The 24,320-nt window shown below is 49.7% G+C and overlaps 2 protein-coding genes across 6 annotated transcripts; one reads left to right on the top strand and one right to left on the bottom strand.

The window, feature by feature from the left end:
* The first annotated feature begins 27 nt into the window (after nucleotides 1-27).
* Nucleotides 28-6,618, top strand: zdhhc23b (zDHHC palmitoyltransferase 23b). Of its 5 annotated transcripts, none has more exons than XM_030349080.1 (5): nucleotides 28-176; nucleotides 1,532-1,743; nucleotides 2,524-3,180; nucleotides 3,837-3,995; nucleotides 6,016-6,618. In XM_030349080.1, the coding sequence occupies exons 2-5, from the start codon at nucleotides 1,607-1,609 to the stop codon at nucleotides 6,254-6,256; spliced, it is 1,194 nt and encodes a 397-aa protein (XP_030204940.1). In that variant the 5' UTR covers nucleotides 28-176; nucleotides 1,532-1,606; the 3' UTR covers nucleotides 6,257-6,618. The 5 variants fall into 5 exon arrangements, with proteins under 5 accessions (XP_030204940.1, XP_030204935.1, XP_030204936.1 ...); XM_030349075.1 differs by having other exon boundaries at nucleotides 30-176; nucleotides 3,828-3,995; XM_030349076.1 differs by having other exon boundaries at nucleotides 89-176; nucleotides 1,535-1,743; nucleotides 3,828-3,995.
* On the bottom strand, nucleotides 6,597-24,269 carry ccdc191 (coiled-coil domain containing 191). The gene is made up of 17 exons (XM_030349081.1): nucleotides 23,897-24,269; nucleotides 23,254-23,292; nucleotides 23,005-23,125; nucleotides 22,444-22,578; nucleotides 22,075-22,253; nucleotides 20,725-20,948; nucleotides 19,576-19,699; nucleotides 18,012-18,202; nucleotides 14,088-14,361; nucleotides 13,303-13,625; nucleotides 12,101-12,198; nucleotides 11,532-11,614; nucleotides 11,110-11,211; nucleotides 10,565-10,708; nucleotides 8,948-9,100; nucleotides 8,502-8,656; nucleotides 6,597-7,168 (listed from the first exon to the last, which is right to left on the bottom strand). The coding sequence occupies exons 1-17, from the start codon at nucleotides 23,966-23,968 to the stop codon at nucleotides 7,018-7,020; spliced, it is 2,568 nt and encodes an 855-aa protein (XP_030204941.1). The 5' UTR covers nucleotides 23,969-24,269; the 3' UTR covers nucleotides 6,597-7,017.
* Nucleotides 24,270-24,320: the final 51 nt, after the last annotated feature.

Here is a 24,320-nt window from a genome sequence, read left to right as displayed (position 1 = left end):
ATGGTGCCTATATTTAGGTTGGCCGACATGTATTTGAATCCTGTCTGAAAAACGCTGGAGGCCGAGGAAGGGTTCCCTTGTGACGTTGGAGGTCTGTGACGGGGAGAAACACCCCCACGGCGCGTCATCCTGCTACTACGTACCGACGCGGAAAAGGAACGACGCGATTGAGTGCTGTAAGCAATCGCTCTATTAATGTCTCTTGTTTTATTGACGTCGATTAGTGTGTTGCTTGACAGATACGTTAGTGTTAACTACTTGACGTTGTGATTGAATTTGCACCACATTGTACTGATGCGTTTCAGGAACGGGAGGGAAGGTTGTTTTTAATAGATGGTTATGGGATTCAGGACACTTTTCTCAAAACTGCCTGATGTATTAAATTAAAACATCGGTTGGGGAATGACAGGTGTACGTCGACGATGTACACTTAAATTGGTCCTTCATTGGCCCAGAAAAAGACCAATTTCGTTACCATCATTTGTCGTTCAATAACTGATTAATGATATAAGGCTTTAACCGCAGTGGAGATGGACAACCATGGCTGGTGGAAGATCTTTGAAAGGTCTTTCAATTCAACTTGTTGCTTAAGGTTGAATAATCATCTTCATTTTGGAGTCCGGGTGGGATACAGAATCATACAGACATTTAATGAGTGTAATGGCTTATGTTGCCACCTAAATTCCGCTAATAATTTGAAGTCTACTGGAATTTTCCCATTGCGGATGTGTGACGATGGGGGATCTGTTAATTCAGTGGAACTGCTTCAGCCAAAAACACTCAAATAGGTTTCCAGCTGGTTAGGGTTAGGGTTTAAGCCAATAGGCCTATCAGCTGCGCAGACTTTTTGTTGTTACTTCTACACACACGACTGAAACACAATTTTATTTAATATTTATATAAATGACTTGAAAGCAAAGTGTGAAAATTATTATGTCTGAAAATACTGGATTCAGTATTATATCATGCAGGACTAAGATTTGTAACAAATTCTGGTTTTCGTACTGTAGCTTGTATGAAGGTTGGAGCATTGGTATATTTGTCTTAATAAGGCCACATTATTTGAACTGCCGTCTTACATATGTTCTCTCCTGACTCCTAAAGCCACCACACGGAATTTTCAGATCATGTTTGACATTTCCCGAATTCGAACTGTCTTCGGTGAGAGTGCCTTTAAAGTTTTTGCACCCACATCCTGGTATAAACTGCAGTCATCTTAAATTAGACTGCATTCCAATATTGAAACTGTTTAAAAGTAGGATAAAGGGCTATTTGAGCACATGTTCTAATATTGAACGTTGCTGGTGATCATGTTGAGATTATGTTAAATTGCCAATTGTCTTTTTCTGTTTTATGTTGTCCGTTTTTTCAATTATATTTTTTGTGGGACTATATGCTGCTGTCTTGGCCAGGACTCCCTTGTTAAAGAGATACTGAACCTAATTGGTCTTTGTTTTCTACAGATTGGTTAGACACGTGTTTCCTGTATGCAATGTATATTTTTATGTAATAAATGCCCATTTCTTTTCAGCAGGGCAGTGGCTATCCTCCATGCACCCATCACTGTACTAATGCCTGGTGGTGATTGGCTGCGAGGCTGTCCGTCATGAAGAAGAGAGCCAATCGGAGGTCGGAGATGGATGAGGCCTTGTGCTGTTGTGAGTACATCAACCGCCAAGGAGAGCGGAGTCATGTGGCCGCCTGTTGCTGCGACTGTGAGGACCTGGATGAGGTCTGTGACAGGTAAGGGGTGGGGAGAGAGTAATACAACACCGACCCACGCTGCTTCTGGCTTCTTGATTAAAAATGGATGAGCCAATCCCATGAGGATGAATCCACGAAGGTGAATCCCCTTCAACATGCTAGGTGTCCCCTTTCCTTGGAAATTATAGTAGCAGGAAGGACTCTGCTGTTTGAGATGATTAATGAGGATAGATGAGATTACACTTATTATCCTGTGAAGACCATTCAGGTGTTCCTATCCATATGCAGAAGCCTGACCTCCAAAAGGGCCGTTGACATCACGTAAATTGGTTAAGCTTTCTCTTGTGTTGGTGTGGCCTTCTCCAGCCTCCATTAAATCTAGGAACAGCATTGTGGAGCACCTCCTTGAAACTGAAGGCTGCATCAGTAGGTGCGTTATTTAGTGTTCACCTGGATTCATAAGGAGAAGGACCTCATTGAGATTTAAGATCTGTTTTTCAACAGTGAAGAAGTGGTCGTTATTTTTACTTTTACTTACGAGCACAGCGTCAGCATTTCTGAATACAATTCAACCTACTGCAGTAAATCATAAAACTACAGTCATACACTACATTTAAATCAATAATAATCCAAAAAGAAAAAAAATACTTTTTACACATGAAAGGTATGAGATTCATTCAACCATGTGACATTGTGAGTTTATCCAGGATAATCAAATGGAGGTTCTTGCGTGTATTCCCCTATATATGTATGGGGCCTAGATGCGAGGCAGGTCTCAGCAGGTTGACCCCTGACCCTGTGCCCCATGTCCTCCTGTAGGTGGATGAAGCTACAGCCCCAGGCGCAGGGCTCCCTGGACCGCCTCTCCGCCGTGCTCTCGGACCGCGTGCGCGTGCCCTGGCTGTGGGGCGGGGCCCGCCGACTGGAGCTGTCCGTCGTCCCGCCCCTCGTACTGCTGCCCGCGCTGCTGCGGCTGGCCGCGCTGCACTTCCTGCTGGGCGTGGCGGTGCTGACGGCGCTGCCTGTGCTGGTGCTGTGGTACTACTACGTCACCCACCGCAAGAAAGGCCGCACCCTGTTCTTCCTCAGCCTGGCGCTCTTCTCCCTGGCCTACATGTACTTCCTGTTCGTCAGCGAGGTGCTGCCCCGTGGCGGCGTCAGCCCTGTCCAGCTGGCGGTGGTGACGGGTGGGGTGGTGCTGACGGTGGCCGCTATGCTCCACACCAAGCGGGACCCGGGGTTGGTGCGGCAGGCCCGACCCCCTCACAGCACCGTTACCTACGCCGCGGCGCGCTACCACACAGACCCCGCCTTCCAGGGGCCTGTGGGGAGGGAGGAGGTGCTGCTGGGGCCCGAGGGGGAGCAGAGCGCCCGGGAGGACTGGTGCCTCGCCTGCGGTCTGGCCCGGCCGCCCCGGGCTGGACACTGTCGGATCTGCGGCGTGTGCGTGCAGAGGCTGGACCACCACTGTGTCTGGTGGGTTCTGCTCGGCACCACGGGGCCCTTCCCCTGGAGCTCCTCTCTTTATCAGGACACCATCTGCTCGTTTCTTTATTCTACGGTGCTATTACAGGCTTTCTGTTATTATTGTGGAGTGGACTCTGTCTAGTCCCGCCCCCAGTAGGGCATGACCACCAACCCTAAAGGTTCTGGGTTGGATTTCAAACAGCCATACTTGGGTCGAAGCCCTGCTTCAGGCAGACTTCCATACCAGCAGTGTAATGAGTGACAAACAAGCTTAGAGTGAACACACGTCCTCTTAGCCTCATACCACACGTCCTCTAGGCCTCATACCACACGTCCTCTAGGCCTCAGAACACACCTCCTCTAGGCCTCAGAACACACGTCCTCTAGGCCTCAGAACACACATCTTCTGGGCCTTCAAGCGGTGGCATAATGTTTACCACAAGTCTTTATTGTCTCCAAACTTGCATATAGATAATTTATCATCCAATGTCATCCAACGTGTGTGTGTGTGTGTGTGTGTGTGTGTGTGTGTGTGTGTGTGTGTGTGTGTGTGTGTGTGTGTGTGTGTGTGTGTGTGTGTGTGTGTGTGCGTGCCCCCAGCACCTGTGGTGATGAAGTCTTCTGTCACTCTTTGTCCCTCTGTCTATGTGGTTCAGGATCAACAGCTGTGTGGGGCAAGCCAATCACTGCAGCTTCCTGCTCACACTCCTCCTCTTCCTGCTGACGTCGCTGTACGGCATTGGTCTGGTGCTGCGCAGCGTGTGTCCTGGTCAGAACGTCCTCCTCGCCCTGCTGTACTGCCCCGGCGTCTATCGCCAGTACAGGTACACACACGTACATGCGCACCAACGCACACACACAAGCACATGCGCACAAACGCACACACACACAAGCACACGCGCACAAACGCACACACACACAAGCACACTCGCTCAAACTCACAAGCACATGCATAAACAACCACATCCGCACAAACACAAGCACACACCATTCCAATCCTTATTACATAAGGATGTGTTCTCCTTGGTCGCCATCTTACTTATGGTTTCAATCCGTAGTCGGTAAGAGAAGCACTGAGGACACATCAGTGCGCCCCACACAGGAAGGGCTTTTAGAGTTATTTTTAAGACAGCATTAGATATTCATCTATAAATCCAGGTCTGAAGGCTGTGATTGGCCTAGACAACATTCCGTGGACGGAAGCAGCACGGCTCTCCGTCTCTCTCGCCCTCTCCCTGCTGCTCTTCTCCACAAGGGGATAGTGAACAACGATGGAGATTGGAGGAAAATGGATTTGGAACGCAGCTATAGCAGTTTTAGCAAGTTTTTACATTGACAGTCGTACTTTGGTCCCCGCTCCACTTCATAGTGGCGCCATCAGCCATCACAGCCTGAGACCCCCACACGGGAGAACAGAACCCCCAGATGGACCCCATGTGGTCTTCAAGGGACTTTATGGTGAGCCCAGCAGGAGGTCTTTGTTGTGACCTGAAAGCCCCCCATGCTACTGACTCCCAGGTTGTGTAATAAAGCACCAGGCAGTGTGTTCTCTGGCCCACTCTCCCACCCAGCGTCTCAGTCAGTGTGACGCTGCTGGCGTCTTGTGTGAAGCTCTTCTCCTCACGTTAGAGCGTCGCTTTAGAGGTTTGAAGTGGGTCGCTCTGGGTATGCTCTTTAAAAAGCCCACCAGCTCAGCACCACTACTGCACCCAGTCAGACAAACCCTCATTCACTCGCACACATGCGGTTCAGATTTAGATTATTTTTCAAAGAAAAAAATTGTTTATTAATGAACCGCATAAAGAAAAGTATTTGGAATCTGGTTTTTTTCCACTTTTGAACTGTTTAAACTGGTAACATTACATATCAAGGGAGAACCAGGCTTCCCATTTGCTGTTCACATCATAGTGATTTTATTGAGTAGTTTGCTTTTGAGTCAACTAGCAGGCAGACACTTTCATCCAGAGCCTCAGTTCACTTAGAGGGGACATATCATACCACCAGGTGTGAGTGTGATTAGCCATTACAAGCCGTTTTCAAAATGTGCAGCATTGTGACATCACAGGTGGGGGCTTCCACCTAGATGTGTGACGGATAGATGAGCAACGCCCACCTGTGATGACACAATGCTGCACATTTTCAAACCTGCTTGTAATGGCTAATCACATTCACACCTGGTGATATGATGTGTCCCCTTCAAGATGAATAATTCAATTCAATCCAATTCATTGTTTATTCAGGGAAAATTGGCTGAGCACAAGGCTCTTTTACAGCAATGCCCTGATAAGAGGACAGAAATACAGGGTGTAGAAAAAACATAAAAATATCAGTAATTACATTAAATAACATTTGAGAAATCAGAAGTAAAAAGAAAGATAAAATACATAAATAACAATAGTTATGAGAAATTAAAACAAGAGCACTGAGCTTCCATCTCATTTAGTGAACTCTTATTAATTTACTGACACAAAATTTTTTTTTTAATAGAATTCCATCTAGAGGGGGAAAAAAAGCTAAATGACTATTTTCCAAAATCAGATCTAATTTAAGTAGTAACTAAGGAAATGAGACTCTAACCTGGTACTGTGACAGGTAGACGTGAATTTCAACAGGGAGGTAAGGTAAAAAGGAAGCTTCCCAAGTAGGGCTCTGTAAATAAAAAGAAGGCTGAATCAGAATAAGTTGGGAGTCTTACCCTAAGAGGCCCAGACTGTGGGGATTGGGCTTTGAAACAGCCGGGTATCAAACCCCCTGAACCACAGCCCCCGTCAGTCAGGAGCTCACCTCACTTGGATGGAGGATCATTCTGTTTCTCCTGACGGTGTGTGTGTGTGTGTGTTCCAGCGACGCGCTGTGCTTCACCTGTGCGTGGTACTGCAGCATGGTGACGGCGGGCCTGCTCCACCTGCTCCTGGTGCAGCTGGTGCACGTCAGCCTCAACGTGACGGAGCGGGAGGTCCGCCTGGCCGCGCGGCACGGGGCCCCCGGCGACACCACCAACTACTCCCGCGGTCTCCGTGACAACTGGGCCGAGTTCATGACCATGCACCTGAAGGCACCAGCGCCCACCCTTGACGCGGTGTGAGGGGTCAAACGGCTCTTATTTATTCATTGTTCTGGCTGCTGTACCGTCCAAGGACACTAGATGGCAGTATGGCCCCTTCCAGGCTGAACTGCCCTGAGTCAGGTTGTGAATAGACTTGACTAAGCAATCAGGACAACCGTTAATGAGGATCCCACACAGCTACGCAGCTGTTCATGATTGACAGTGTATATTTCTCTAGTGTGTATTTCCTGCCCCATGCTCCACTACACATTTTTTCCTTTCATCGTAATCTTTTTGTTGTGAAAGTTGAATATTCTTCAACTTTCATTTGTACAGACTTCACATTCAGTGCCTTGAAATGATGCGAGCGACAAATCAATAAATGTAATTGTATTCTTTTATTACGTTGTGGTGTACATTGGGGAGGGTGGATTAACGGGAAGGCGGGGTCATGGCCCTGAACAGGTCATGAGGTTAGAACGGAGATGGACTGAGACCTGCTCAGCACGGGGGGGGGGGGGGGCTGATGAAACGGACATCCTCCACAAAGGCTCCTGCCCTTTCTTCAGGGCCCCCCCCCCAAACAACCGTCTAAATATAAAACAAAAATACAGACGTGTTCTGAGAGCCTTCTGACGACCTGCTGCTCCGAGGACCAGGTCTTGGGTCAGAGGGACTGGAGTGTGTGTGTGTGTGTGTGTGTGTGTGTGTGTGTGTGTGTGTGTGTGTGTGTGTGTGTGTGTGTGTGTGTGTGTGTGTGTGTGTGTGTGTGTGTGTGTGTGTGTGCATGCGCGTTAGATTCAGAAGGAGCCCAGGGGCGAGCAGCGGAAGTCCGGCAGCACCTCCTCCACCCTCCTCCTCAGCTGCTCCCTGCGTGCCTCCTTCTCCCGCTCCTCCCTCTGCCGGCCGGGGAGGAGGACCCACACCCGGAGACAGCGCCACAACACACGCCTGGACAGACAGACGGAGGGAGGGACAGACAGACAGGAGAGGGAGGGACAGACAGACAGACAGACAGGAGAGGGAGGGACAGACAGACAGGAGAGGGAGGGACAGACAGACAGACAGACAGACAGACAGACAGACAGACAGACAGACGAGGGAGGGAGGGAGGGATAGACAGAGACAGGAGAGGGAGGGAGGGAGGGACAGACAGACAGGAGAGGGAGGGAGGGAGGGACAGACAGACAGACGGACAGGAGAGGGAGGGACAGACAGACAGACAGACAGGAGAGGGAGGGAGGGACAGACAGACGGACAGGAGAGGGAGGAAGGGACAGACAGACAGACAGACGGACAGGAGAGGGAGGGAAAGACAGACAGATGGACAGGAGAGGGAGGGACAGACAGACAGACGGACAGGAGAGGGAGGGAGGGAGGGACAGACAGACAGACGGACAGGAGAGGGAGAGACAGGAGAGGGAGGGACAGACGGACAGGAGAGGGAGGGACAGACAGACAGAGGTAGATGGAGATACAGGTAGACAGACAGGCCAGTGAGCTTCAGGAATCCAGAGGACCAGCGTGAGATCAGTCTGGTAACGTTAGTATTGCTGGTGTCCAGGTCAGGAGGACGGTGGATACAGCGTTCCTATAGGGTCCGCGGGAGAACTTAACCATTCGAGTACATTGTGAGTTCACCTTCACGTGGAGGAATGTAAAGAAAATAGATCATCTAATCTCTATGGACATAGTTCCTGTATTAGTGAATGGAATTTGGCCAGGTAATGTTCTCAGGAACATCACACATCATTAACGGTGTGCTGAATATCAGAGCACTTAAGGGTCCTGGCCTGTGTCTGCACGGCCGCCCCCATCATGCGTGGCCCATGCACGCTCAACCTGCCCCGCTCCCTGGACCGGCGGCCGCTACAGATACGTTATCTTAGTCCTTATCGAGGAAGTTAATGGGGTCAGAACCCCTCCCTCCCTGGGTAACCCTGCACTAAGCTGCTTTCCAGAGGAGGGGAAACCTAATTATGTTTTCTATATTTTCTTTTTTATTAATAGTAGGGTTGCCAGTTAAATGGTAAATACCCCTACTGTAATGTACTTCATAGTACTACTGTTATGTACTTCATAGTACTACTGTAATGTACTTCATAGTACTACTGTAATGTATTTCATAGTTCTACAAGTAGTTCTAGTTGTAATGTAATTCCTAGTACTGCTACTGTAATGTACTTCAGCTGGGTGGTGAAGTGTTGGGGCGGGTGGTGTAGTGTTGGGGCGGGGCGGGGTGTTGTAGTGTTGGGGCGGGGGTCAGGCGGCGCGGGGAGCCCACCTGCTGCTGTGCTGCCGGGCCTCCTCCAGCCGGTCCCACTGGAGCAGCCTCTCCCGGGTCAGGAGGGCCAGCAGGGCGCGCAGCACGCGGCGCTGGGCGGTGGCGCGGTGGTGGTCCTGGGCGCGCTCCTCCAGCCGCGCCCGGCACTCCACCAGCTGGAAGGGGGGGGGGGGGGGTCGATAGCTCAAGGTGTGCTAAAACACCAGCTACACAGAGCTGGGTCCTTGTAGTTGTGCGTTAGCTCACGGTGTGCTAACACTCCAGCTACACAGAGCTGGGTCCTTGTAGTTGTGTGTTAGCTCAAGGTGTGCTAACACTCCAGCTACACAGAGCTGGGTCCTTGTAGTTGGTGTGTTAGCTCAAGGTGTGCTAACACACCAGCTGCACAGAGCTGGGTCCTTGTAGTTGGTGTGGTAGCTCAAGCTAAGGTGTGCGTGTATACACACCCGTCTCCAGCAGGCCACAGCCTGCCGCAGCAGGAGCTGTCGGTTCAGCTGATCTGCTGCTGCCTGTTTCTCAGACAGGGAGGCCCTGGTCCAGTGATGCCAGGCTCGGAGGCCTGTTGACAGGACCCGCCCCCTGTGGTGCCTCACAGCAAGCTGGGGGGGGGGGGGGAGAGAGTGTTAATACCAGAGATGGATGCCCACAGTGACTTTGACAAACACACACAGATACACATGAAAAGTCTGGCGCAATTGAAGGACAAATTGGTGCACTGCCCACGAAAAGGGTGTGACCAGAGTGGATCGGGCCAATGACATGACATGATGGGTTGATGTGCAGCACTCAGTTTCAACGCTATGTTTATGTTGGAATTTCCATTTGCGACGGATAATGATGAAACTCAAACCCATTGAATTGGCTGCCTCAGGATTTCTGAGGAAATTTCTGAGGAAATAACGGAATAATCAGGCTTACAGCGGAGTAAGTGGAGCTTGCAGCGTAGTGTATCTAGCTAATCCTAGTGGTTGGAGATGTGGTCTCATCCAGGGGACTTCCTAGGTGACCGGGTTTGGCTCGTTAGTGCTAGGTGGGGCGTATTGGTGTGCCAAGTGGGGCGTATTGGGGTGCTAAGTGGGGCCTGTTCGGGTGCATAGTGGGGCGTACTGGGGTGCTAGGTGGGGCGTGTTGGGGTGCTAATTGGGGTGTTCTGAGGTGCAAAGTGGGGTGCATTGGGGTGCCCCCTAGAGAAAGTGCTGCAGTGTAAACCTTGTAAAAAATGAAGAAGATGTGTGTCTTTATTTTGATTGTGGTAACATGAAGAGACATAAGAAGCAAGCACATGAGCCGGAATTTTTTTATGCGTTGCTTGGCAACTGTCTAATCCACATCCAGTTGTGGAACTAGTGTGTTGGCAGAGACAAATAAATGGTTAATTAAACAACCAATCCTGACCGGGAGTCCCTTATCACCGTTAACTTATAAATTGCGCTTATAGAGGTGTTGCATAAAAGCACCACCTGGCTGAACGTGCCGGCTGCATTCAGAAGAACAGCCCTCTCCTCATATCGGCTCAGTAAACCTCAGGGGTGGAGGAGCGGCAAAGCAGCCACGCTCTGACTGAGCCTACGTGTGTGGAATCCACGTGCGTGTGTGTGTGTGTGTGTGTGTGTGTGTGTGTGTGTGTGTGTGTGAATGTCTGTGTGAGGCTCCGTCTCCAGCCTCCAATGCCTCCATTTGAAGGCGTGGAGGAATGCTGCTACCTCCAATTAGTCAGTGTGTGTGTGCGTGCATGTGCATATATATGTGTGGCCGTGATTGTGTGTGTGTGTGTGTGTGTGTGTGTGTGTGTGAATGTGTGTGTGCGTGCGCAGTGCGCACGCACATGTGCGTGTGTGTGTGTCTGCATTTGTATGCGTGTTCAAGTGTGTATATGTGTGTCTCTGTGTATGTGTGTGTGTGTGTGCCTGCTTGTGTAGACATGGTTAATAATGTAGTGTGTTTGGTACGCTTCAGGTGAAGGTAGCTATGGATTTAACAACAAAAGGCCCCTTCTGTTGACAGCGGTGGCCCAGTTCTACGCCCCAGGGGGGCCCGTCGGGCGCTGGGGGATGGGGGTCTACCTGCTCGTGGCCCCGCTTCAGGCGGAGGAGGCGTTGCCACGGCGCCAACCCTCGCCGGAGTAGCAGGCTTCTCTGGTGATGGTGTCGGGCGGTCGTCTGCAGCGCCTGCTGGCTCCTCACACGCTGCTGCTGCTGCTCCTCCCTCTGGACACACAGACACACACACACACACACACACACACACACACACACACACACACACACACACACACACACACACACACACACACACACACACACACACACACACACAAACAGTTGTCATGGGTCAGTCAGTAATGCATTATACACGCGCACGCATAATCACTCACACACTGTCTCCGAGAGATGCAACACACTTGGACATCAAACATACATCCAGCACATACTGTGTTCATGCGCACACCTGCAGACCATACAGATGGACCAAACACAGCACGGACACATTCATATAGATACAGGGATACACCCACCACAAACACCATGCACCACACAGACACTCTCACACTCAGTATTCATGGGGACTTTGTTCCCTCTGAGTGTGTGTGGAGCGCCTCCATCCCCACCTCTCGCTGCAGCCTCCTCTCCTCCCTCCTCCTCCTCTCCTCCTCCCGTCTCTCCTCCTGCTCCTGCCTCCGTCTCTCCTCCTCCTCCACTTTCATCTGGGCCTGAAGGTAAAAGAGTTTGGCTCATTCCAAAAGCGAAAAGGCAAAAGAAAACGCACACACCTCAACACACACAAACTCACTAGAAAGCAATCTCACAACGCCCCCCACCTCCACCACCACCAGCACCACCACCTCCTTTACTTAATATACCATATACAGGAGCGCTATTACTGTGAACGGTCTGGGCCGTATGGACACATTCCTTTAAGACCCCGGCCACGCTGTCCAGACACCTGCTGCCCCCCCCCCCCCCCCCTCTCTCTCTCTCCCACTTTCTCTCCTCCCCCATTTCCTCTCCTCTCTCCCCCACACCATCTCACCAGCTTCTCCTCCTCTTTCTTTCTCCTCATCTCCTCCACCTCCCTCCTCCGCTCCAAGCGCAGCCGGGCACGCTCCTCCATCGCTGTGGAAGAAAAGGAGGAAGAGGAGGAGGAAGAGGAGGAGGAGGAAGAGGAGGAGGGGGGGAAGAGTAGGAAGAGGAGGGAGAGGAGGAAGAGGAGGAGAAAGAGCAGAGGAGGAGCAGGATGGTAGATCTTAGCATCACTTTCTTCAGGGGCGGTGAGATATGAGGTTGTGTTTCTAGTGTGTGTGTGTGCTGGGGGACCAGGGTGTATGCGTGCATATAGACGTGTGTGTGTGTGTGTGTGTGTGTGTGTGTGTGTGTGTGTGTGTGTGTGTGTGTGTGTGTGTGTGTGTGTGTGTGTGTGTGTGTGTGTGTGTGTGTGTGTGTCCGTACTGCGTTTGGTACATCTGTATGGTCTGCAGGTGTGTGTGGGAAAACAATATGTCGATGTATGTTTGGTCCAAGTGTGTTTCATTTTTCAGAGACCAAGTGAATGAGTTAGTGAGCATGCGTGAGTATATGTACATTAAGGCATGACGCACTGACCCATGACAACAGGGTCAAGGAGAGGCCGCTGCTGATTGGCTGCATTCCTGGTGGGGGTGCGGCCCCAACTGTTCTGGTCTCCGGTCCGGCCCTGGGCCCTTGGGGTAACACATGGTCACACGGTTACAGGTAGGAGGAGACCAGGCTTCTCAGGAAAGCTTGCATTCTCCAGGCAGCCATCTTGGTATCCTTGCTTAGGGCTTGGATCTAAGATGGCACCCGCCATATTAGATGGAGGTGGGGGGGGGGGTTAATTAACCCGCATTTATATTCCTTAGGATAATGGTTTTGGTGGCCTTGCCTCTAGGGAAATATGTATTGGGAGGTGGTGGCAGGACTACTGGTGAGATCTAATGAAAATAAATGATCAAAGCCAACACTACGTATGCCTTCCCGCTCCTGCATCTACATGGCCAACTATCCCAGCCATCTACATGATCAACCATCACAGCCATCTACATGATCAACCATCACAGCCATCTACATGATCAACTATCACAGCCATCTACATGATCAACTATCACAGCCATCTACATGATCAACTATCCCAACCATCTACATCATCAACTATCCCAGCCATCTACATCATCAACTATCACAGCCATCTACATCATCAACTATCCCAGCCATCTACATCATCAACTATCCCAGCCATCTACTTGATCAACTATCACAGTGCAATACATCATCAACCATCACAGCCATCTACTTGATCAACTATCACAGCCATCTATGTGATCAAATATCACAGTGCACTACATGATCAACTATCACAGTGCACTGCATGATCAACCTCACAGTGCACTACATGATCAACTATCACAGTGAACACCTATCACAATGCACTAAGGACCCTTCCTCCCCTCGTTCTGGTCTAATTCCATGCTGTTTATGGCGGTACATTGTGAGGCTTTCTGATCCCCTGCTGGGCTTCATCTCTCCTCAGCAGTCAAACCTGACCTCAGTGTTTCCACCATCCCCTGCTGGTACGCCAGGTTACGGCAGGGGCTAGGAGGGATTTGTATTTTGCATTTTTCTGACTGATTTCCAGTCGAAAATATAGATGGATAACAATAATGAAAATACGGTAAATATCATATTTCTAAGTTAACATAGTAGGCCATCATTTTGCAAAGATATTCAGGGGTTCGTCCCCCCCATCCACACGTGGATAACCCCTGACCTCAGCGCCGGGGGCCCACCTCTGCTCTGGAGCTCCCCGGGCCTCCAGCAGGCAGCGCTCTTTCTGCAGCAGCAGGATCTGCTCCTGCTGCTCCCGGAGGAGCTTCCTCTGCAGGGCGATGGTGTGCTGCTGGGCGGCGTGCCGCGGCTCCGACCGGGGCCCCTGGGCCGCTCCCCCCCCCGCTCCTCTCCTCCGCTGCGCCTGCCGCCGTTCACACGCAGAGACGGCGGCGTGGCGGCGCGTCACCTGCCACGGCTGGGGGGGTCGCATCAAAGGGGGGACGGCAGGGGAATCGCCCTGACGACCAGAGGAGGGGGCGGGTGGGAGGACGTCTGTTTTCTTCTGTGTGTGTGAGTGAGTGAATGAGTGAGTGAGTGAGAGAGACAAACAGACAAATTTGTATTGAATTGCATTGTAATAAACAATCGTGTGTGTGTGTGTGTGTGTAGCCGATATCGCTATGAAATGAAGTGATTTGAACCACTCCAGCAGGCTGTGAGAACACAGCAGTGTAACGGCTGACTCCATGTGACGCCTCCCACCACACGGAGACCTTCATCTTCTGTTTCTACAGAGGAGCAACGCTCTTCTCCTCAACTCTTTCAACCTCCTTAACATTTCCCACTAACACAAGGCCAGACGGAGTACAGCGTCCTCCTCCAACAAATGCTACCCACTAGAATTGTTTGAATGACGGTGTTTGGCAATGCCCTTCTGGCCCTGGTCTCATGTTGTATTCACTCAGCAGCAGTGGACCAAAGCCAGCACCAGGAAGTGGTGCGTCAGCAGGCTTGGCTACCTTACCTGTCTGACAGTTCCCACGCGGTCTGGGACCCCGGGAGGGTCGGCCCCCTCCCCGGTGGGCCCCGGCGGCCCCAGGCCTTGGGCCGGGGCCTCTGGGCCCCTCAGTCTGCCGGTGGACGCGGCGCTGATGAGGGCAGCCATCTTGCTTCGGGTCTGCTCCTGCTGAGCCAGGAGCTCTCGCTGACCCTTCTCCGACTGCCACCACAGCTGCCATGTGCTGAAACATCGCCGTAGCAACCGCCTCCGGTCCCCCCCCGCGGCGAGCTGGTCGCGTCTGGAGGTGTAGCATCACATATCAATATGACCAGAGCACTTGGAGGGGATGGATCGCATCAATGGTGATAGGTGACCTCACTACAGGACCTTGGTATGAGTAATGATATTGAGCAACCATTGACATACCCACTTGGATCCATCAATCATAGATCAATCAATATGGTCCCATTGGCAGATCATTTCATCTGCTGGGCTGTTTTCTAACATAACGAGGGCGGCCAGTTCTACAGAGGGGGCCAACAGCACCTTTCACAGCAAGTACTAGTAGGAGAGGCTGCTCCCTGCAGAGCCCATGGGTTGAGCTTACCTAGTCCAGCTCCACCTCTAGGTCCAGCTCCACCGTAAACCTAACCATAACCCCTTAACCTAACTATAACCCTACCTACTGGTTGTAATTTAAGGGGAACATTTCATTTTAAAGTTTGTGGTGTAAGGCTATGGAGTAATTTGAGTTGGGAGATGAAGCAATGTCCGAACATAAACCAGTTTAAAATGAAATTCAAAGAAATGATTTTCAGGAGGTAAAGGGATAAAGGAGGTGTTTATCATAGTGTATATGTTCATATGTATGCATGACATGTATTGGTATATATATGGTGGTATTTATATAATACTGAATGTTCAATTAGATAATTTTACATGGATATTATAGATTGGATGTATTGATATATGTATTGATTGATAATATATTGTGTATGGTTAACTTAATACCCAAATAAAAAGATAACTAGACAATATTATTAAATAAATACGTAATGGTAAGGAATTTTAACTATTGATAACTAATGTATATATATTAAAATGTATATGGAATTATACATCAGTAATTAGGAAACTGACTACCCATTATGGATTAATAATTTAGGGAGAAGGGGTGACATTAAATACATTTTCTTCTTCTCAGCCCTTTTCAAACGGGTAAAGCAAATGTTAGACAGTTTATTTTCATTTGTGGAGACATGACTCTGTATTGAAATTTAGTCATTTATTTAGTCGAATAGTAACATACATTTCAAATATTGCACCTTCTTGACCGAGAAAAGGCAGACAGCGACTTTTTGGCGCTTGCGGATTGAAGACGACACTCCCACAATGCCAATCAGCGTTCTTTCCCAGAGGGACGTAACATAACAGCCAATCAGCGTTCACTCCCTGCAGTCCAGCGTGAACAGCAGCATGGAGGAGAGGTGATTGTTGCCGTTTGCGGACTCCTGGAGCTCTATATGTAAATAACTAGTGCTGTCAAGTGATTAAAATATTTAATCGCGATTATCGCATTAATGTCATAGTTAACTCACGATTAATCGCGAGCAATCGCGACTAATCGCAAATGTTTTTTCTATGCTAAATATCCCTTGATTTTTTTGATTTTTGTCCCATTCATTTTTCTCATTTTAATGCTCTTATCAACATGGAGAAGTGCATCGGCTTGCCTTGTGCAAATGTTTTTTTATTGATAACAACATTGGCATATACTGATCAAAACAGGACGATCCAAAAAAAAAAGCCTATAGTGCAATTAAACGATGAACATGCAAACATGCTGCCTTGAACATAGCAGTCAGGCTACTGCTTCTTTGTTTTGAGCCAAAGAAAAGAAAAGAAAAGAATTGCGTTAATCGCGCGATAAAAAAATTAACGCCGTTAAAACTTGAGTAAGAGCAATATTAGCCAGTGACTCTTTTCTGGTAGCCCTGCAACCGCATGGTTGGAGCCACGGATTCGTCCTCCAAGGGCTGCTATTAGTCATGCACGACTATGTTATGAAGCGCTCCAGGCCGTCGCACGGCAAAGCTGGTTCACATCAATAAATTTAAAGGATGCATATTTTCACGTCCCAATAGCACCACATCACAGGCCATACCGGCGCTTCACATTTGAAGGGCGGGCCTACCAGTACAGGGTCCTCCCATTTGGGTTATCACTCGCCCCACAGATCTCCACAAGGTGCATGCGGGCAGCGCTCGCGCCAAAGAAATCCACCGGAATGCAAATCCTCCCTTATCTGGACGATTGGCTTATTTGCGCTCCAACCCGGTAACAGGCAGAGCAGGACACTACAGCCCTCCTAGGCCATGTGGAAAGGTTGGGTCTTACAGTCAATTATGGCAAGAGTTGTCTAATACCCAGCCAACACGTACTGTTCCTTGGCAGAATCCAGGACTCCGTCCAAATGCTTGCCTTCCCATCCCCGCGGCGGGTAGAGGCCATACCCAATGCATTTTCGGGAGGACAGGATGGTAAGGTACAGCCTTTCCGTTCGGCTGTTGGGAATGTTGACGTCAGTAACGTCAATAGTGCAACTGGGCCTCCTCCACTTGCGGCCGTTCCAAGTTTGGACCAATGGCCTCCACTTAGATCCGAGGTTGCAAGGATCCAGGAAGGTCAGGGTGTCCAGTCAATGCCTCCTGGCATTAAAACCCTGGAGGCGCAGGGCATATCTTGCCAAAGGTGTCACACTGGGTTTGATCCCCTCACGGCGTGACTTAGTGGTGACGGATGCTTCGCCCTCTGGCTGGGGGGTATTGTGGCAGCACAGGGCGGTGAGAGGGCTCTGGAGTGCCCAGCACAGGATGCAGCACATAAATGTGCTCGAGCTCCATGCTATTTATTTAGCGCTCCACAAATTCCTGCCATATTTGAGGGGCAGACATGTTCTGGTACGATGCGACAACAAGTCAGCTGTCTACAATGTGAACCACCAACGAGGCACAAGGTCGGCTCAGTCGTTACAGGTTGCACAGCAACTTCTTGCATGGGCTCTCCCTTACTTTACCAGCCTCGGGGCTATGTACCTTCCAGGGCCACAGAACACGGTGCCAGACTTTCTTTCACGCCAGAAACCTCCCTCGGGGGATGGCGACTCCACCCAGAGGTAGTAGAGGCAATATGGAGCAAAATATGGCACAGCAGAGGTGGACCTGGTGCCTGCCGAAGAGGCGGGACCTGCTCTCACAGCTGGGGGGCCACATCTGGCACCCCAGACTAGAGTGCCTGCAGCTATGGGTTTGGCCCTTGAGGGGCCTGATCCACTTATAATGGCATGTGACCAGGAGGTAGTTCAAACCTTCATAGACTCAAGGGCTCCCTCCACCAGGGCACTTCATGCTAACAGGTGGAAGATATTTGCGAAGCGGTGTGAGGCTCTGAGAGAGGTACCGGAGTGTTCCTCAGTGCCAATGATACTGCGTTTTTTGCAATCCTTACTGGAAAGGAAGCTATCCGCTTCCACCTTAAGGGTCTATGTGGCGGCCATTTCATCCAGGCACATTAAGGTTGATGGCCAGACAGTGGGGTCTCATTCTTTGGTGACCTGATTTCTTAAAGGAGCCCAGCGGAGGAATAACCTAATAACCCTATCTTAACCCCTTAACCATAACCCTAACCCGGCAGCTGGTACGCATCAGCTTGACCTGGTCTAGAGAGGTGGAGCTGGAGGAGCTCCACCTATTTGGCCCTGTAGTGAACACCACTTATATTAGTCATGTTAGAAGATAGCGAGCATGACTGTTCCCCCATTAAGAGACCACCACCACCACCCCCACCCCCACCAACACCACCACCACTACCACCACCCCTACTACTCCTCCTCCTCCTCCTCCTCCTCCTCCTCCTCCTCCTCCTCCTCCTCCTCCTCCTGCTCCGTACCTGTGCTCGGTCCGCAGCTCCTCCTCTGTCGCCTCTCTCTCCCGGTGCTCCCGGGCGGCCCACACGAGCGTGCGCCAAGCCCGCCACGCTCTCAGGCTCCGCTTCCAGTCGCAGAGTGCCGCCGCCCTACCCAGCTGCAGCCTGCGCTCCAGCACCACCGAGTACCACCCGGAGAACGGCCTCTGCAGACACTGACCAGACCCGTGTGGTTACACACACACACACACACACACACATCAACACACGCTCATGTTACACACACACATCAACACACGCGCATGTTACACACACACTTCAACACATACGCATGTTACACACACACATCAACAAATGCGCATGTTATACACACACAAATCAACACACGTGCATGTGACACACACACATTAACACCTGCGCATGTTATGCACAGACACATCAACACACACGTGCATGTTACACACACACACACACACACACACATCAACAAACGGCCATGTTACACACGCACACACACACATCAACACACGCACGTGTAACACACACACACATCAACACACACACTTACAACACACACACACATCAACACCCGCGCATGCACCATAAACGCAAGCATCCACCTGCTCCACATACCACAAGTAGAACAACACACAGGTAAATACCTGTGTGTAAATACACAAAACTGCACACACACACACACACAAACGCATCCGCACGCACACATGCATGCACACGCACACACAGTAATTGGAAAAAGTATATGGGGGGTCTTTAAAGAGGCGGTGAACCCAAAACCAATTATTTTTGTTCTTAAACATGGACATTGGTCTTATACAACATGCTAATCTTTGCCATTTTATCCCCTTTGCTGAAATAAGTGCCCAATTAAGAGGAAAAAGTGCTAAAATCCTATGTTCTCACCATTCTCCCCAAAAGATCCACTCTGCTGAACGCAGGTTGCCCTTAATGACGTCAGACCTTTATCAAGGTAGTATAGTATAACGCTACGGTGTGTGGCGCATTTCATACACAACATTATATAAGCTTTTTTTCGTACACGTCTTAAAACGAAAAGTGACCGGGCATTCTCTGTTGCTGGACCGAACCTTTGGAATCCCCTTCCACCCCACATCAAGTCCTCTACCCCCCTTGCCAGTTTTAAGTCTAATTTAAAGACATACCTTTTCACTCTTGCTTTTAACAACCCTTAACACCCTTAACCCTGTTCTTTCTATTTTTATTGCTCTCTTTCTACTTATTTTCTACTTATTTTATGCATTTCTTTTTTAGTCAAGACCTGTGTATCCCTGGGCCCCTTTCAACAACTGTCCTGCCCAACCCTGATTTCTGGAAATGTAAAGCGCTTTGGGTCAACTCCTGTTGTTTTTAAATGTGCTATATAAATAAAAGTGACCTGACTTGACTCATATAACGCTCATAACAGTTACACAACGACTGTACTAAAAAGTATCAAAGTTTAAGTGGGTCGTAACGATAGGGATAACACGCCCCCCTCTTTCGTTAAACTGACAGTGTTGAGTGTTGAATTCAGCCGAGGCTGTGGCTCACTGGCTCTTTAAATTCTTACCTGGAGGTTGAGTATATGGAGCCTGGACTGGCTCTGCTCTGCGGGGGGGCGGTAGGTGGAGAAGGAGGGCCCTGCGCTGGGGGGGAGCACCGCTGCCTTCTGCCTGTCTAGCTTCTCCCTTTCCCTGGGAAACACACAGATGTTAGAAACACAGCTCTCCTTCATCATTTTACCTTATGAGTTCCGGCTGTAAGCGGTTTTGATTTGAGAGTGTTCCTCACAGAGGGGAGCGCCCCGGGCAGTGAGGGGGATGTGGTTATATCATCTCTGCACAGCGCTGGGTTCAGTGCCCCCTGGAGGACAGGCCCCCGTGCTCAGCGCCTTTCCACTCAAACAGAGGAGCAACAGAGGTACCATCCATCCCGTCGACGTACCGCCTGACGAAACAGCCCTGTGATGGATGGAGCCACACAGGGGATTGATGATGTTCATTAAAGCCTGTGATGGGATGTGAGGATGGAGTGGTCCAGCCGTGGGAGTCCAGCCTGATATTCCGTTTGTGTTTCCAAGTGAATGTGTCTTGCCTCGGCCTGGCCGCAATTCATTTCCAAACATGGCCGCTACCTTTCTGGTGTTCCTTCAATCTCCAGCCAGTCAGTTTAATGCCCTCGCTCTCTTCACGCATGTCCAATTGGATTGAAATGAAAGGAAAAACATTTTCTAAATCTGAGAAAGCCCTCTGTGCAGATCTCCCTACATTGTTATTCCGAGTATTGTGGATCAAAACTGTTCTGATTGTTGCGTAGACTTGTATACTTTACTGGTCACTACAGTGTTTGAACTTGATTGGGCTGCGGCACTCCTGTGGTCAGAGTGTGATCTGCGTGACGGGATGCTCTCACGAAGCAACGACTTCTCTCTGTGTCAGCAGTGGTGGTGTAATTGGAAATTAACTGTTTTAAGAAGGGCTTTTCTTTTGCCCTATGTAATACGCTTAAAGGCCTTTTGGGTATATTCCACGGCAATTTCATTAAAAGTTGGCAAATACCTTTTTTTCTCGTATTATCAAGCAGAACTTAACCTGGTTTTATAAAAGCCTAATACACAGGAGAGAGCTCTTCATTTAGCGGGGCAGTAAAAAGCCCCCCCCCCCCCTCCAGGGCAGCTGTGATCTGTAGAAGATCGTGTCTGACCCTGGTGAAGACGTACTTCTGCCTCCCCCGCTGCTCCAGGGCCTTCTGCTCCTCCATCTGCCGTCGCAGCCTCCCCATCTCCTTCTGCACCAGGGCCTCGCCGCGCCGCGCCTCCTCCCGCCGGCGGGCCTCCGCCTCGCGCTCCCTCTGCCGCGCCTCCTCCAGGGCCGCCCGCCTCGCCTCCTGCGCACGCCGCAGCCGCTCGCGCTCCGCGTCCCGCCGCGCCCGGGTCTCCCGCACCTAGCCGCCGAAATCACCGGCAATAAGCGTGAGAGAGAGCCTGGGAGAGGGAGGCTGGGAGAGAGGCTCGAAGAGAGAGGCTGGGAGAGAGAGGCTCGGAGAGAGAGCCTGGGAGGGAGAGGCTGGGAGAGAGAGGCCGAGAGAGAGGCTGAGAGAGAGGCTGAGAGAGAGGCTGAGAGAGAGCCTGGGAGAGAGAGCCTGGGAGGGAGAGGCTGGGAGAGAGAGGCTGGGAGAGAGAGGCTGGGAGGGAGAGGCTGGGAGAGAGAGGCTGGGAGGGAGAGGCTGGGAGAGAGAGGCTAGGAGAGAGAGGCTGGGAGAGAGAGGCTGGGAGAGAGAGGCTGGGAGAGAGAGGCTGGGAGAGAGAGGCCGAGAGAGAGGCTGAGAGAGAGGCTGAGAGAGAGCCTGGGAGAGAGAGGCTGGGAGAGAGAGGCTGGGAGAGAGAGGCTGGGAGAGAGAGGCTGGGAGAGAGAGGCTGGGAAGGAGAGCCTGGGAGAGAGAGGCTCGGAGAGAGAGGCTGGGAGAGAGAGCTGCGGACATATGCTAAATAATAGTTTGACGAGGAGCATGGAGGGGCCCCCATTTTACTCCTCTCTGTAATTCTCCTCCATTTCCAAGTAATTTGATAAGGTAGTTAGTTAGTTAGTTAGTTAAAGTGGCGATCTTGAAGTTTTCCAAGTAAATAAGTGCTTCATGTAAATAAGTGTTAGGTCTCTATCTATCGCCGGCTGTTGGAACACGACAGTGTTAAAGCCTGTCGCCCAAAGTCCTTGCATTTGCATGATGAATGTGTCTGCGTCTTTCTGTCGAGATAAACTGTCTGTATCTCGGGCAAAAATGGCTGCTTATTGGCAAAGGTGTCGCAGACGAGAACGAAACATAAATCTTTGAGATGGAGTGTGTAGCCGTAGAGCAGCCTCATTCTACAAACGTGGTCATGTTTGCTAGATTACCTCATTACTGTTTACAACAGGCTGGAACGGCATCCATCGGTCAAAACAGCTCCGGCTTTGTCTGATTGGAAGCTGTACCTGAGGTCATGAAATCAGCCTGACCTCCAGCTCAAAATAACACCACAGCGGCCCTCTGGGAAAACGAAACAGCCTTTTGAATGGGCGTGGTCACATGCCTGTCTGTGGCGCGCTTCCATGGTAACGCTGGGATCCCTGGTCCTCCTCCTGGCTTGATCCAAGTCCAGCAGCAGATCCTGGGCTGTCCCAGGGTCCAGAAGCTCTCTGTCCATCAGCTCCTGGAGGAAGCTGCTGACGGTCTTGCCCTCCTCCTCCTCAGCCAAGTGGTTGTACAGCTCTGGCGTATTTTGAGGAGGATTCAAAATAACGGAGAAGATTCAACTTTGGTACTGTGGAATGGTAAACTTACTACACTTCAGAGTAGTGGTCAGGAAACGTTTAGGTCCAGCATACTCTCGGGCCTTGATCCCACTCTGGGTGAGATTAACAGAATAGTGCCTGTGTTGGAACGTTGGGTTAATGCGTACCATCAAAGCTGCTGTAGTCCATAAACGCAGGCAGCACCGCTGTGGGAACAGCGGGCGCGGCCGGGTCGTCTTCCTCGTCCATTTCAAGCTCAAGCCGTAACTTACTGCTCATCCAATCACTGAGAAGGGCCTGAGCTGCAAGATGCATTCAGATGGATACACAACACACGACACGTAGCAGCCTGATAGCCTATGTGCTGCTGGGTTAACCTAGCATGATGGCATGTACCGGGGCACGCCAAGTACCTTAATATACAAAGAACTCTAGCACACCAAGGACCCTAATGTACAAAGACCTCTAGCATGCCAAGTACCTTAATGTACAAAGAACTCTAGCACGCCAAGTACCTTTATATACACTGAACTCTAGTACACCAAGTACATTAATATACAAAGAACTCTAGCACACCAAGTACCTTAATATACAAAGAACACCGTTACCCCAGGAGACGACGGGAGAACATCAACACTCAACAAAGGAGGGGCCTGATCTGACCTTTGACCTCCACGTGCCCCATATATTTTACAACATTGTGATTTAGATTCTTCCCATGAACCTACCTTCGCTGTAAGCGTCGTCGTGATCTTGTAACTGCTCTGCGCTTTGCAGAGCCATCGCTCGGCTGTTAGTTCCAGAGGTCAACACCTCTGACACCGCAAACTCAGAGGCCATTTCCACTCGCTGAGGAGGTGGACAGAATCACAGATATCACCGGAAAGCATCGGGAAATATATTCTCTAACAATAAAACCAGGACAGCCACTCAAACACAAAGGTGTTTCTCATGTGAACTTGAAGGGGAGCTCTCACCTTCATCCATTCATCAATATCGTCCATCTTCAGCTGCATCTATGAGAGGGTTAAATAAATTAGTAGGGTGGCTTAACATATAAGTGTGCTCACTGTGTGGGCGATATGTCCAGTATGGTCCCAGGTTTGATTCCTGCCTTGGTCCTATGCTGCATGTCCTTCCCTTCCTTTCCTGTCTCTCTTCACTGCACGGTCCACATAGGCACAAAAAGCCCTTAAAATATCCACATATAAAGAAAAATAATAATAACATAGTTTAAATTTAATAAAGGGTTTAACATCTAAGATAGGCAGACTCATGCCAAGTTAAGGGGCCTAAAAGTACCTGGGGCCTACACTTTGAGCTTATTCTTTATTCAGGTCACTTCATTGTGATTCCTCATTCAGCAGGGATGTAACGTTAATAACGAAAATTCAGAAAATTACGAAAGATTTATTTCATGCATAGAAAATTGGATACTGCCAACTGTTTCATAGTAAATATATTGAGAAGCAATAGTCAAGGTTAGTGGCAAAACTGTTCATAAGTATTTTTGATATATTTAATTAGTTTCTTTCATAACAACAGCAAGTATAACAGCCTTTTTTTATTCTTTAACGTTAACAGTTAATGTTTGTAAGTTCATATTTATTCAAAACGTACCTTCTGGCCAGGTGTTTTTCGTTTGCTGCGTCTTCTCCAGTTTAAAAGATGATTGTTTCCTTGAAATGCCATTATTTTTCATCAACCTCACTGTATGTAACCCTAATCCTAACTATCTTCTTTCTATCATCACGATTTAATACATCAGTTCTACTTTGTTCAACCTCCTACAACCTGTGATACAATATATACTCTGGACACGAGTCCAGAGTGTAACTGTGTGAATGGCGGGTAGTGTAGTTCATTATAATTCTTCCGTGTTCAAAGTTATACCAACGAAGGACAGAGAAACTACAGGTCCCTGTATAACCTAACGGCAGGAGCAGGTTTGTTGGCTCTTTTTATCGTTACCATGGTTACATTTGTTCGCCTCGCTCTGCTGCCTAAACTGCTGAACGTTGTTATTACTAATCAAAATAATTAA

Source organism: Gadus morhua, chromosome 23 (assembly GCF_902167405.1).
Source record: "Gadus morhua chromosome 23, gadMor3.0, whole genome shotgun sequence".
Classification (NCBI taxonomy): domain Eukaryota; kingdom Metazoa; phylum Chordata; class Actinopteri; order Gadiformes; family Gadidae; genus Gadus; species Gadus morhua.
The sequence above is the reverse complement of the archived record's forward strand: the minus strand, read 5'-3'. Positions and strand labels throughout refer to the sequence as shown.